Below are 15,465 nucleotides of genomic sequence, written 5' to 3' on the forward strand. Positions count from 1 at the left end.
AGGACACACAGGGGTACATATGGCAGTAATCATGTGCATTGCAAATTGTATTGACCCTGCTGAGACAGGCTAAAAATAGGCATGATACACATTTCCACAGTGTTCCAGTAAATGCTGCTTGCAAGAACACTGTGCCCTAGTTTTAAAATATTTGAAATATTCCTGTTACCATCACAACGGATATGCATGATAGAATGTTCTTATGATATTCGATTAACCTTACTCAATTTGGTTGTGCTTTATTGATTTGGAATGGAGACTTTCTTAGCAAGTTTCCTTGCTTCCCAATTTACCGAAATGAATTATGTTCCTTCAAATTCAGTTGAAATTCAGACTGGGAATTTGGTTTGAATTCCAACAGTCAAATAGTGTCCTTAGAGGCTTTCTGGATATTGAAATAGAGGATAGATTTCGATGGCTTGAAATTACGGTACTCTCAAACCAATAATTGAATACTTCAATATATATGGGATGTTAGGCATGGTACAGTTACAGTCAACTATGAATCACCAAGGCTATTCGCACCTTAAATGCAACATCTGCGCCAAAACAGTTGGGAATGTAGCACTTTACCACAAAGTCTGGTCACTAATACCCTGTGTCACTATGAATTTATCTTTAAAGAACAGCAAATATGGACATTTGGGTTTTTTTCGGTATAGTTTTTCTCTTTAATTTCAAGGATATTCTCAGTTGAGAGATACTTGATACAGGACACTGACAGCAAGTTCAATTTGTTCATCAGCAAACATTTCATAGGGTAAGTGGCAGCCATTATGTTAGGGCAGTGACAATGCATGTTCAGTTGTCCATGTTACATTGCAGTGTCTGCTTTGCACCACAACGCCATAAGTATATCATGTATCTTTTCAAACCAAAACCAAATAAATTTACGTTGAAGTGTTGTTTCGTCAACATCATTGAAGAAATAAATGTTTTGTCATAATTAAACATTTCAGAGACTATGAATTAGTGAAGTCTGCAGCTTGCACTGGCATATGCAAGTCTTTCACTGATATTCTGGAAAATACATCACTCATTTTGAACTCTTAGCTGCATTTTCTTTGGAAACTGAATCAGGCTTATGTTTTAAGATCATGTCACACCCATGTATTTTGTTAGCTTTGTTCAGGAACTTGTCACAAAACCAAAACAATAACTGTTTTTATGGGAATGTGGCATGGACCATCTTCGTAATTACTTCCCGTTTTTTGTTCTCAATGAAAATTGTTTTTACATTCATCCTGAGTTGCCACTCCAGTGCCACAATGTTGCTGAAATAATGTAAAACTAAAAGCCTAAAACTAAACTCAATCACTCGCTCTCTCTTGCATATCTTTACACAGAAATTAGTTACCCATCTCTTACCTCCCATGCACCACACACAAAGCATCTGATAAAGCTCCACAAGTTATCTCCCTTCGTTTTATTCCTTTGGAAACCATACTTCATAAATGCTCTCAAAATGTCATTTAGTTCTAATCTTACTTCAGTGAAGGATGTTAAAATTTGTCAAATAACAGTGAAAGGCTTTTCAGATGTTACAGCATTCACTCCCATATTGATTTTCAAGCTTTAAGAATGATGATGTTTTCTTGTAAAGTTAGGTTCAAATAACATATGATCAGTTGACTGAAGAAGATGAGCGATGGCTAAAACCTGGTTGCAGTTACTCAAAATGGAATCAATGTTCAACCTATAAAGTCCTTGCCTTATAAGGATATGTAACCAACTGAGCCCTAGGTTGATGTCTGCCAAGAATTTGCCATCTGATCCATGCAAATCTGTAAGACCTGGTTTTATCAGTATATATATTTAAGCTTGGGATATTTAGGTACAGTCAGATTGTGAATATCTTTCCACAGTTCCACACTGTGAATAGTGTTTCCTGACCCTATCAAGCACCCAGGGGCCTCCCCTGATTCCCCAAAGCTGCATCATGGCCACCCCTCCCCAGGATAAGGAAGATGGGCAGATGATAAGCACCTGTTTGTGTCTGATTCTCCTGGATAAAGATAAGATGGGACTCCTGCTTCCACCATTATCACTATTTACTTGACATTTTCAGGCAGTAGGGAGGAACTAGTAAAAGGAGAGGCACTGTAAGGGTGATCCTGTTTTCCACTAGTATCAGGAAGTGCTTGAGCATGTGAACTTCCTGCTTCAGATTCTGGTTGGGCATGATGATGGCATTGTTTAACATGTGCCACGTAGTGTGCAGCTGGACTGCTTGTGATATTGGATATGCAAACCACAACATCTAGTGTTACTTTATCATCCAAACAAAATCTAGGTACCATTTACAAGTGACAGTTTCATGTTTCTGAGATTAGCCCTTGGTTATCCCAAAAGGGCAATATGTTCAGTTATAACTTGCCTATAAGGGCTAAATAACTATTTACTAAACTTGCAGTACTGTGTTCAATTACTGCTTGTTTGGCATTTTTCCTTCCTTCCTATAAGTCATGAGTATGAAATACAAGCACCTTGGTGTATTATGGCTGACCCAAATCTGCTGCAGATGCCCATGTGATAAATGCCAGACTGCTTTTTGTTGATGACATTCATCACAGATTGACTTTTGTGCAACCCAAACAGGGCCTCGTGATAGCAGCTGATATGCAGCTGTGGGTCTGTGCTACTGTGGACCATCAACAGCCAAATATAGAGGAGGAATTCTGATTGTGGCCAAGATTCACTGGCAGATCAAATTCCTGAACTCCCTCAGAACTTGGTAGACAGGGGTGGTCATGGGCTGTTAGCAGGCTACCCATGTAATTACCTGACACTTCCTGGCCCAACTGTGGAACCCATCTTTGTTACTGACAGGCTCCATTCTTGAGAGGAAGGCAAACAAAGAATCAGGTTGGAATAAGCAGTTGAAGAAAGCTCTTTTTGATAGATGCACACTTGTAGATTAAGTATGGCATCTCTGGAAGCAAAATATTCAGCAAGTCTTTGTAAAAATATGTATCCTGATGATGAAGGTTATACTAATAAAACAACTGGTGATATTAATTCATCTTCCTACAGATTATGGCTTGTTTTTCAGAAGTATTTCGTACTGGCAGTAGTGATTCAAAGATAAATGTTGTTTTTGTCAAAGTTAATTTTGCATCAGTATTAGCATAGTAACACTCCCATGAATGATTAATTCACAAAATATAGCAGATGAGCAGATTCCAGATTCATGCAAAGATGACTTTTACACATATAACTTCCCAAGAACACATTTGATCAGCAAATCATTTTAAGTCAGAAACAATATGTGTGTTAGTTCTATCAATTTGTCAGATAGGAATAAGCTCCTGTTGATATCTGTTTTGATAGGTCTCCTGATAGGCATGTTGGTAGAGTGCCAGCAAGACTCTTTGGAGACTGGTCGTAAAACGTCTTGATGTAGTAAAGACATGCTAAAAATAGGCCTTGCATTGCCCTTATATCTTGTTTTAGTCATATCTCTACATGTAATTCATATGCATGTAGGTGGTTGATAAAAACTTTGGTATGGTCTGAAAGCAGGAGGATGTTAAGAAATCCACTGCCTGTCAAAGATGAAAAATATGTTAACATTCCTTAATAGGGCGTGTGGCTCCAGTATTTTGTTGACTCAAGCAGTTATCAAGCAATGTTGACAGATTCAGATATCAGATTAGCAAGGGTCTTAAGTATGTTTTGTATAGCCTGTTTATTTTTTCGGAGGCAAAATTTGATAAGAACTGAAACTCTGTATGCTTGCATGGTCTGAGAAAGTAATTGATCTCTTTTGCTGAACAGCTGTTGGGTGGAGGAATCAGCAGTTCTTTTTAAATCTCTGCACTGGGTGGAATTTTGGAACCTTACTTGAAAGATTAGCATAACTTATGATAAGTTCTTGAATTTGAACATAAATTATGTGTTAATTAGTGCACTTGTATTTTCTCTCCAGTAAAAACAAACATTTTCAACTATTTACAGTCCCATCGTCATTTTGCTTAAAAGTTTCATCCTATCTTTTTGTACTGCATTATGTTTTTTCACATATTGATCCCAGCATAAGATATCATTTTGCTGATCAGTGCCGTATAAATGTGGCTTGCAGTATGTGAAATCTGATTACCTTTTATATGTTATTTTCATTTATTGACTGTATAGCAAGTGGCTACAATTGCTTTTGAAAGATGTAAATGTCCCTGATTTCAAAGCTGCACTTTACCGTGTATGATAAGGTCACAACTGGTCTTGGCATCGGCCAGCTGATGAATACCTAGAATGAAGGAGAGAATGCTGCCCATATTGATACACATTTAGGTTTGTAAAGAAGTGATCTATCACAAGAGATCCAGTCATGGCTGTAGGCACACAGGCCCCAAGTGTTGGAATACATCTATTCAGACTTTTTATGTGGTCTGCAGTTCTGGTACTTCCATTATTCACTGGTGCTTCTGCAAATATGTCTGCTTTAAAATGATTAATTACCATCTTTGTAGAATTGAGGTGGAGGATGGGGCAAAGGTGTAGTAGTAACAGTTTTTGCAGCTTGGCGCAAGTTTCAGCTGTAAGAAGGAAGGGGCTTCAGACATGTTAAGTACATGTGCATAAATAAAGCCAATTCTATCGTTTCATACACTTTATCCCTACTTACAGTAAATAGAATTAAAGTTATTTGGCTAGTTGAGATATACAAGGTTCATATTTGTGTCAGAAAATCATTATTTCTGAAGTGAAGACCGTAAATTGAGTCACTGCAGTGATTTTCATGAGCAGTTAGTTGCCATGGAAACGTGAGAAAATCACACAGAGGCAGTGTCTTGTAGATCAATTACAAACATGGCCGGACTGATAAACATGTATCTCAGTCTCCTGTCACAGGCTAAGAATCGGAACCTTCAGTACCTTACTGCTGTGTCACAGCTTCAGGTTAGTTAGTTCTCCATGCATACTCTCCATCCTGCCATACACCATACCAACATTCAGCTCAGCCTTTCTGCTCCCTCTCTCCATCGCTGCTTGGTAGAAGAGGGAGATGGAGGCAGCTGCAGTCAGCATATGCCAGTCAACGACAGGGTCAACTGGTCATGGAGCCAGTGAAGTCTTCACAAATATTTCATGTTTCAAGACTCTTCCATTCCTGTTCAGTTGTGGCTGGACCTGTTTCAGGTGATGGCCTGATAGCAAGGGTAGCTGACTACTAACACGGTATTCTGTTATTATGGCCATTGATTGAGCATGTAATGATGTAAACAGTCTGCATGCTGCCATGATATTCCCTTCTTGAAGTGGGATTTAAATCGACACTGTGTTGCTAGATGCTCTTGGAAGGCTGGTATAGAGTGGTATGTTTTGAAAATATGGTATGTTTACCCATAGTATCTGTCAAGCCATATTGATTATCATAGAACTGCATAATGTTTGGCACACAATGGATGTCAAGTACTGAATATTTTTCATGTTGGCACTGCTGAATTAAATTGGTTTGCTTTTGCCTACATTCAGCTGCAGATGTTTTCGGGGTTTTTAAAATTCCATTTCATCAAATATGGGGCAATATCTTAATATGCTGTATTGTTGGGTATTAGTGAAGAGGGTAATGTGAGGTGTGCAGTATCAGTGATAGTGCGTGGTGCAAAACAGCTTGTAATAAATGTGCTTGCTGTACAATACCAGTGATGGGAAGTGGTGAATAACAGCATATAATACCTAGATGAACAATAACAATGATAGGGAATGATAGTATCACATGAACCATGTCCCGTACAGTAACAGCCATGAGAAGTGGAAAATATTATATAATGCATGTGGATAGAATAATAGTGATAGGGAAAATTATATTATGTTATATGCAGTATTTGAAATGAAGGGGTTTGATGTTTCCTCTATATGTTTTATACTGAAGACCATCAATCTTAACTTAAATATAAGAATTATAAGGAGCCCATGCCTCTTATGCTAAGTTAGAAGACTGTACTCAGGGTTCTATGATGGAATGGCTGTTTCTAAGTGGGATTAGTATAATGTACAATTATGCAGTCCACCCAATACCCTTTATATTAATAGCTCTGCTGTAATTAAGTAACAAAAGCTCGACATTGAAGAAGATGAATGTTGGCCTTAGGCCATTATCTGCTATCAGACGTGTGGTTTTATGTTATACACAGCTTGACCATTCTCATTTTTTATTAATTCACAGAGATATAAGATATTTATTGCATAGCATCACATATAGGCAGAAAAAACTACCACATTGATGAAAGAAAGTAAGAACAAGAACGAAAGACTGTCCTCAATAACAAGCTGAAGCTTAACCTCTTTAGAATGAAGATGTTGGGGCAGTGCTTTGTTTATTTCTGTCTTTAAGGTTGAAAGATCAGTCAGAAATAGATGCTGGACTTTTTAAGAAAACAAACAGTGATTCTAAAATTCCCCACACCCTACTGCAGTGGAGTCAGCTGTGGATGAAGGTGTCATTGTTTACATTTTCCTTGTCTGAAATTCATCTGAGGTTTTTTCACATTATTTGGGAGAATATATGTGAAGAATTGGGAAATACTGTTGAAAATATGGAAAACCAAGTTCAATGATAGTCAACTTCTTTCTTGCTATGAGTAGGTAGGTTTCCGCACAGGTACCAACACCGCTATCAAGTGAAATAACGAATAAAATACCTCTCAAAGAAGTTGTGTTGGCAATAAGTAATTAAAAAATGGCAGCTTCAACACATGAGTCCTGGTAAACAAATGAAACAAACTGCCATGAGAACTAAGTACTTGATAATAAGTTGATTATAACATCATTACATCATTACTTAGAACATTTCTGTCTTTCTACCCAATTGTGTTGACAAGGACTACTGGCAGTGAGGATGATATTCATTTTGTCATGAATGCTCTTTTTCAGAAAGGCTTTTTCATATCTGCATCCATTTTTACTTGCTTTAATAATTTCTGCATGTTTCATTATGAATAAAGCATTACTTGCAGTTTACAAAAACCAAGATATATGTATGTGTAGTTGAAACAAAAGCAATGAAGTAAGTTAACAAAGGTTGTCACAATTAATATTGCTGTGCTCTTCAAGATCATCAAGGAAGTATTCATATCCAGTAGTTCAACAAGAAACAGACACCCTTCAATCCACTTATTCCACAAAATGGGCATAAATGCAATATCAGATTCTAATGAGACTTGTTCTGCCGTCATTGATGGATGACTACTATACTAATCTGCAGAGGATCTCGACTGCTGAAACCTCCTATACATTGTATATGAGTTAGGTGCTGTTATGTAAGAGTGTGGAGAATCCATTCAGTAATTGTGTTCGACCTATTTCAAGTTGGTGTTGCTGAGTAGCACCATAACAACCTTCAAACAGCTAATGACATGTTTTGACACTCATCTTTCACAACTGTTTTGGTGGGGGTGTGAGAAGGGAAACCTGTGAAAAGAATTGTTTTTAAGTGATCTACAAGTTCTTGAGTCAGAAATAACTTCTTGTGTTTCATTCACAAGAAGAATAGGTTACTAATGAACATTCTGGGGCATGTTTATGCTTGGTCAATAAGACCACACGTTTTGGAGTGTATTTTTATATTTGCACTTTTCAATAAAACACTAACTTTAAGAAATATTACCTGTGAAGTAATCTACCCAATCTGATGTGCCAAAGCACCAGATAAAGAAAGTCTAGATTTTAAGAGCAGGTTCTGAATCTCACTCCGGCTCCTTATCAGTTTAAATAGAGTTGTTTGTTCATATGTAAATCAATTATATTTTCAGAGTCTAAGCATTAGTCAAGGTAGCCTAGTTGTAAACACATTTGCTCAACACACCTTGTTCAGTGTGTGATTCCCATAATAGGTGTCTCTCATCCTGATCTTTCTGAAGTATTACTTAAAGCAGCATAAAACCACACTCACTCTCTCCAGCAGAATGGGATAGCATGTTCTGAATACTGAATACATATATGTAGACTAAGTTGACATTCAACTGTTAATTAAATTATTCTCAAAGAAAAATCTTGGTGAGCTGTAGAATAACATGTGCATTGTGGCATTACAGAATTACAGTGTTAATTGCACTCTTCCTTCTGAGCAGTCAATCAGCTATCTTCTCCAACAGGCAAGAGGCTTACTGAAACCAGATGGCCTTGAACCCTTTGTAGTTGTCATAGTAATTAACTTGAGAGAAAGGGGGTGATGGGAGGGGGGTGCTGACTTCAAAGGTGGTTAGGTGAGGTGTGTAATAAGAGAAACAGTATGTGGAAGGGCACTTTAGAGGGGGGAGTTGGAGGGGAAGGGGGAGTATACTCTTGGCATGATTATCTGAAATCAAATATTTAAGAGGTATACTTCATTTGAGAAGGGTTTGCAAGTGTGTAAACATATAGTATGCAATTCAGTTATACTGGAAGATAATGAAACATTATTACTAAGGCTTTAACAAATACTAGGCATTAGAACAAAACACCATTGCAAACCTGTTTTAAAAAATTATTTGTGGTCACATTTTATTAATAAACTATTAATGAACTATTGCAATGATAATTATCTTTTTTTAAATCTGGTTCATTTGGACTGAAAACTGTGAACTTTTGACAAGTCCTAAAGGTAAAAATAGAAACGTACATTGAGAGTCTCTTGTGTGAGTTGACAGTTCCGGGATAAATGGGCATGATGGGGGTAAACCCTGTCATTATAGCTTTGACATTTACAGTGATATTTCATATGCTGATGAACTTGAAACCATTGCATCAACATCTTGCCTTCCCTGAAACTTTATAACTAGCAAATTATGAGAACTCACACTGTGGCGTTGGTAAGTAATATTTCAGATCTTGTGATAAATAATGCGTAGCATTTCTTCTTACTGACCCTGATTGATAAGACACACTGTCTTCGCAGAATTATGTCATGTAATATCATGAACAATAATTTCCGATGAAAAATGAATAATTCTGATCTTATACGTCATCAGTGTTTTATCATAGTAAAACATTATCAGTGAACCAATCGCCTTTACGACAGAGTATAATTACATTCAGTATATGATGTGTTTTAATTCAAGATCAATATCACGACTGATTTTAGGTTGATACATACACAGTAAGGTTGTATCTACTGATTATGGCTGCATGAATACAAGCATATACTCAGTCAGCCAATTTAAAGGTGTTTCTATGGAAACAGCGTTGAGAACAATGGAAGAGACTGTGCTGATATGTCATTTTGAAAAGTGCGACAGATGTTATGTGTGTCATTTGTTGTCATAAGTTGTGATCCTGTGTCTATTTGTGTCTATCCTGTTAGAGAGGACTCAAGAACAAGGGGCATTGGAATATTTACAGCACTATTACTTCTGATGTAGGTAGATGAACTGGTGATTATGGCGATGTGTTGCAGAATCTGAAGAGAATAGTGTGATGGAATGATCATGTAGAGTGACAGAGCTGAATATTGAGTGAAAAGCCCATCATTGACAGCACCCCACCTGCTGACAAATGTTTTTATGATTGGAAATGAGCTCTTATTGGATTTGTCATTTCTGTATACATCAGCTAATACAATACCAAGAATATTTGACATTATCAACATAGGATTAGTTTCAAGCATCAAAGCCATCACCAAAGACTTTTGTCACATTTGTGGACTGAAAATTGCTGATGCCAATGACATTCTTGCTCATATCAACGGAGAAACATTGATTCATATACATCCAAGCATAGTGGCAATAAGTAGATTGTGTTTGATAAAGACTGTACAACCTGCTGTATCACTGATGGTACATTGTTCCAGGTGATCGCCCCCCAGGATATTGATATACACACGTTGCAAGTGCTAATTAATTCTGAGTGCAAGGAGAGGCCAGAGTGTCAGGCAGGAGTATATTGGTACATATACAGAGCAGCACATATGTGTGTGTGTGGTGTCACAGTGGGAGCTAATCAGTGAGTTGTCAAAGTCTGTTTCCTGCTCAACCCAGCTTATTGTCTGGTCATCCCTATAAAACAGGAACAGATTTGGGCGTCCCTCAGTTGACCTCTGCATCTCACAAGCAACATTTCCTTGAGACATAATTAAGTCTTGCCATCGTGGTTATTAAGTTTTTGTATTTGATTACTCAGATTGATTTGTGACTAATACAGGGTTTGAGTTTCAAAGACTCTTTGTACTTGTTACCCATATCTTGAAACATGGAAATGCTTCTTCCAACCGAGATGGCTCACCAGTCAGCTCTTGCTCCCTTTGCCCAGGTCAGTATCAGTTAGATATCAATGCTCAGACTCCTTCCACAACCCTCCAAATATCGATATTGAAGTTCCCAATTGCTGTTTCCCCTGCCGATCAGTAAATTGTCTCAGCGAGCAGTTGTGTTCCACAAAGACAGTCCAATGTTTTTGAGAGGAAGAGCTGTCTGATAGTAAGGGGCAGTCTGAATAGAGATGTGTGCGCCTCCATTGATTATGAATAATTTATGTTTTGACATTCTCATCAGTTACTAAGCCCATGACCCTCAGAAATGGCTGACAGGGGGGGCAGAGGGACCTGGCATTCCAGTTCCATAATTGTGTGAGCTTCGCCATCCCCCTGGGTTTTTGCCACTGACTCTAATTGCTTTCTGTGTTGGAGTGCCTATTGCATCTAGTACTTTTGAAAATTACCAACGCTTTCCAATGCCAGTCCATCGTGTGAATATTGGTGGCAGCAGGATGGGTATATTTGCTATGGAAAAGGGTGTTCAAGTAGGTCTAGAAGACTGTCGGAATATTCGTCTGGTATGTATGTTTGATCTTGATGTTATATCACCACGGAGGATCTAGGTCAATCACTGTGTTTATGCACACATGGCAGGGAGAAAATGGCCGCTGCTTGTGCCTCATGGAATAAATACTAGGTTCAATCTGCTTATTATTTCAAATAGTCATAGTTTGAATACGAAATTAGATATTTTCTGTAATTAGGTAATTGTGTTTAATTAACTGTTCATAACTGCAACCACCGTGCCAGATTAGCAAGGCATTATGACATTATTTCTGACATTTGAATTAGTATATTTGACATAAGGAGGCATTATTAACATTTTCAAGCGATGCGTAATGAATATGACTACTGTTTGAGGGTAGGGCAGTGTGCTGTAGTTTCCTTCCTCTCAGTGCCAAGCAGTGTGGTAGGATCTTGTTCAGTTACATTGAGTCACTTCGTCCTAACTCTGACTTTGGTAACATCAAATGTGGGTGAGTACAACAATATCAGACCGTTTAATATTTATGGGATAGAACTGCTTACAAATAGTTGAATTATGATTTACTGCTTACAGAATGTGCAACTAGAAGTACTGTGCATGATTTATATTCATTGAGTTTGCAGAATAAAACCTGATCATCAAATCAAGTTGCAACTTCATAGCTTTGCCATCAGTGTTTGTAACAGGCTTTTTGTGAATATTCATTTATCAGAATGAACAGAATTGTGTTTCTTGAAATGAAAGCATGTGGTTCACAGCATCAGCATGTGAAATATCTTCATGAAAGTCTTTCGCTTAGTTACTTTGTAATTGTGTGAAGATTTGTAACTGATATGGTTGTTCTGAAAACTTTGCCTCCATTCATTAGTTTCCTCAGGAGATAGCAGGCATCACAGAGACTGCTGAAAGTATTGATTGGAGATTGGTGTGTAATTTGTGCAGGCGTTTTTCTGCATTTTCAACACCACAGGGAAAAGGAGTTTCATGCATGGACCTCAATAATTAATTTGTGTGCCTAATCGGAAGTCAAAATAAGTAGGGTAGATGCATCGTGATGGCGGAAACACATGGGGCGTTGCAATGATGTTCTTGAATTTGTAACCGGATCATTAGATGTAACATGTTGTAGGAGAATGTGATGTCATTTGCAAACATTGGTAGCTGCATAATGTGGAAATGGATATTAGTTTTACTGTAGTAGTACTTGGATTTGTGGTCTTTCTGCATCATCATGATAGCAGGAACGGTCAGATGATAGGCATCAGCCATGTTGGAACAGGAACCATCCCCTTAGCAGTGGTTTCTAATTTACGTGTCAATAAACACTCAGTCTGAGCGGTCATATCTGCTGGTGGGGAGGTGAAACATGGTTGCTGCCTTTTACCACATGGTGTAGACTCTGTGACTGATCTAATTTGTTAGTTAGAAGATAGCCTACCATCTAATCATGGATGTTGTGACGGTACAGACAGTTTGCAAAGTTTTGTGTTTTTTTTGAACTTTTAATTCAAGATGTTTTATTCCTGGTTTCAAGAAATCCTAGTCTTCTGTGTTATTGTTGGTATATACTAATGAACCTCTCTTTGTTTTCAGCACATGGTGCAAAACCAGATGACTCCGACATACACATATCCACAGACGGGGGTGCCCGGAGTGACGGGCATTACAGGTGTGCCAACAGTCCCAGGAGTGCCAGGAGTGACCAGTCTCGAAGACTACCATCATCAAGTTGTCGCCAGTCAAGCCACAAGTGTGGCATCCGAGCAGCCTCCAACCACCGTGTACGCATCGCCTGCTGCCGTCACGCCCAATGGAGCAATAGAGCAGCAGACGGTAAGGGCAGCTCGGCCCTTTAATGTACGTCGTCAGTCTGGAAGTACCATTGCATGAACTATAGATGTGCTTGTTGTTCGTAATCGTTCATTTGGAGGTTTTTGGTTGATTGGTGTTGGGTTATACTAACTGAATTTCTGCATGTAGAAAATTTTTATGCCCTGTATATACCATTCACCATAAGAAATGTGTAATTACAATCATTATACTTACCATGTGCCCACCTTCAACCCATCCTTCACCATGGTCAGTTCCATAGCATTGTACAGAAGACCGGTCAGTCAGTTGTCTCAATTCTCACCATATTGGCACTCGTACAAGTGTTATTTAATCGAAAGTATTTGCTTGCCCTTATTCATCTATCAATTAGGAACATGCATTAACACTGACTACAACATGGGAAAATGACCATTAACATTTATCACAAGGGAATCAATGCAGTGTGTGAATAGTGTGCTATGCATGGCATAGTTGTTTAAGCATGACATGCTTGTTATATTCTCTGTGTGTCTCCTATGCCTGTCAGATGGCCATCTTTCTGCATATTCATCTCATCTTAACTTGCATACCATCAGAGATGATAGTTTGGCTTCCAGCCAGAAAATGGCTTCGTGAAGGGAGTCTGTAGACTTTGTGGTATTTTTGCTGCAAGGTTGGAAAGATTGTTTGCTTGCCATTTCCCTTAGCCATGGTAGGTGACATACAAGCCTTAAATGACTTTTAAGCGTATGCATAAATAGCAGGGGAACATTACACACATACTTTCTCTGATGATACCATGTCATTTCAAACTAATTTTTGTGGACTAACTGCTTCCCTGCATCCATGCATGCCAGTTCTCCCTTACGTGAGGTAAAGAACTCTCTGTTATTAACTATGGATCCTTGGTATCCTTTTACTGGACTTATCATGTTTCAGTATTGAGTATCAGTCATGTTGATCAGTAAAGGAAGTTTAATTTGGTTTGAGGCCATCTGATGTCTGCAGCGATTTTTAAGCAATTTGACACTGGCGTTGAGACACTGTTGTTGCCTCCATTCTTATGGAAGTGGGTGACTCATCAGCTGGGAGGCTGTGGTCGGAATCAGTGATTCTTCCCAGCCAGTCACTACTGGCCTTTGGTCATGTATGGTGTTTGACAGAGAAGATGCTCTGTTCGCTTGCCCATAGCATATTACAGTCAGTTTATCTTCTTCAGAAATAGGAATTGCTAACGTTTGACATTTGAAAATGATGTTCATAACTGTAAGGTTTCATAGTCTCACGTTACTTTAAGGCTCTTGGGGAAAATAATGGCATTTTGTTGCCAGTAAACCTGTCAGTGTCCATGGCCGAGCTGAACTGAAAACTCTGATATGCAGGCAGTTTATGGATGATTTAGAAACATGATAACGACAAGATGAATCATTTGTCTAACATTACAGTGGTGCTAGGATCTATACTCAAAACATATTAGTATTATAAAGAAGTTATCAATAAACTGCCTTGAAACATGATGCATTTTGAATAAGTGTGGTTGGATGCTTGGCTTCATCCAGAGGCATGCACAAATTGCAGTTCCTTTTCATATATCCTCTCTTCTATTTTCCTATTCTGAACTGCTTTTTTCTTGGTTTCCACTAATAACCAATGTGCTTTGTATTATTAACATATATGGTTTTATTTATGTCACAGTTACAATGCACTATGGTAATAAACTTATCAACTAGTAATTAAAATTAACGAATGCGTAACATAATTTAAATGTGGTTTAATTGTCATACTTCAACATCATTATTAGACAATATGAGAGTAAACAGAACACAAATATCAATAAAAGGTTTCCTCTAGTAAAAATCCTTAACAAGACTCACTGATCATAATACTTTGTCCTGTTTCTCTCTGTTTATGGTCCCTTGTTGTATTTCAGCAAACAGACTTACCCGTGGAAGGGGATATCCAGCCATCATCTCCACAGCCACAGGGATCCCAAGGACCCAACTCAGGACCCAAGAGATTGCATGTATCAAATATTCCATTCAGGTTCAGAGAAGCTGACTTGCGCCAACTCTTAGGGGTAAGTATGGTTCAAACTTTCAGTGTCATGGTTAAGATAATTGTTGCTGAATGTAACAACATCGTAGTTAAAAAAAATTATGATATATGTAGAACCATGGACATTATACAGCAAGCATTACACTCAGATGACATTGGAAAGCTTGAGGTCTTTTTCTCAATTTTAATTTTTCTCTTTCATTCAAACAACAGTTTGGCCCAATCTTAGATGTGGAAATCATTTTCAATGAAAGGGGATCAAAGGTAAGTTATTATTTTCTTCCATCCAATATCCTTTATTGTGTGACACCAGTACTGTGCCATACCAAGAAAACATGGTTGTTCTTAATTAGTAATTATTAAGAAACATTAATTAGCAAAACAGAAATAAATGAAAAGAATAAATTATGATCACTAAATTACAATAACTGAAAGCAAAAGTTGATTTGTATACTGATAGAAACAAATAAGTCAACATATAAGAGTGCAAGTGTTTCTATGTTCCTTCCAGTCTTCTTCACATGATTTGTATTGCATTGTGGGTGAAAATATGGAAGTATATTTAGGGACACTTGGACTTTCATGCACACTTTTATTAGTTCCCTTTAGTAATAATAAACCACCACTTGTGACATTCGTGGCTATTGTGAGAGTTTGATGTATTTTAGTCTTACTTTGATTATAAATCACATTTGGACAACTCTTGGTGTGGCACATGTTATTAAATTACCAGTTATGAAAAGAAACATGAGATACATGATAATAGAGCATTGAGTATTGACTAGAAATACAACCACAGCAGCATACACAACACGCAAGTGTTACTATAGGATAGCCTCACAAAGTCCATGAATTGAAACTATTTGCAGGAAATGATTTT

At 37.8% G+C, this 15,465-nt stretch overlaps 1 protein-coding gene across 10 annotated transcripts in view; it reads left to right on the plus strand.

Moving 5' to 3' along the window:
- The window catches only part of LOC137283661 (RNA binding protein fox-1 homolog 2-like), a 95,673-nt gene that overhangs the window by 65,942 nt on the left and 14,266 nt on the right, over positions 1–15,465 (plus strand). For 5 of the 10 annotated variants that reach the window (XM_067815283.1, XM_067815281.1, XM_067815287.1 and 2 more), the window contains exons 2-4: positions 12,312–12,575; positions 14,461–14,607; positions 14,799–14,849. In XM_067815283.1, coding sequence (XP_067671384.1) covers positions 12,312–12,575; positions 14,461–14,607; positions 14,799–14,849 — 462 coding nt within the window. The remainder of the gene's footprint in view (positions 1–12,311; positions 12,576–14,460; positions 14,608–14,798; positions 14,850–15,465) is intronic. The other 5 variants (XM_067815284.1, XM_067815282.1, XM_067815288.1 and 2 more) reach the window with 1 other exon arrangement.

Source organism: Haliotis asinina, chromosome 5 (genome assembly GCF_037392515.1).
Source record: "Haliotis asinina isolate JCU_RB_2024 chromosome 5, JCU_Hal_asi_v2, whole genome shotgun sequence".
Taxonomy (NCBI): domain Eukaryota; kingdom Metazoa; phylum Mollusca; class Gastropoda; order Lepetellida; family Haliotidae; genus Haliotis; species Haliotis asinina.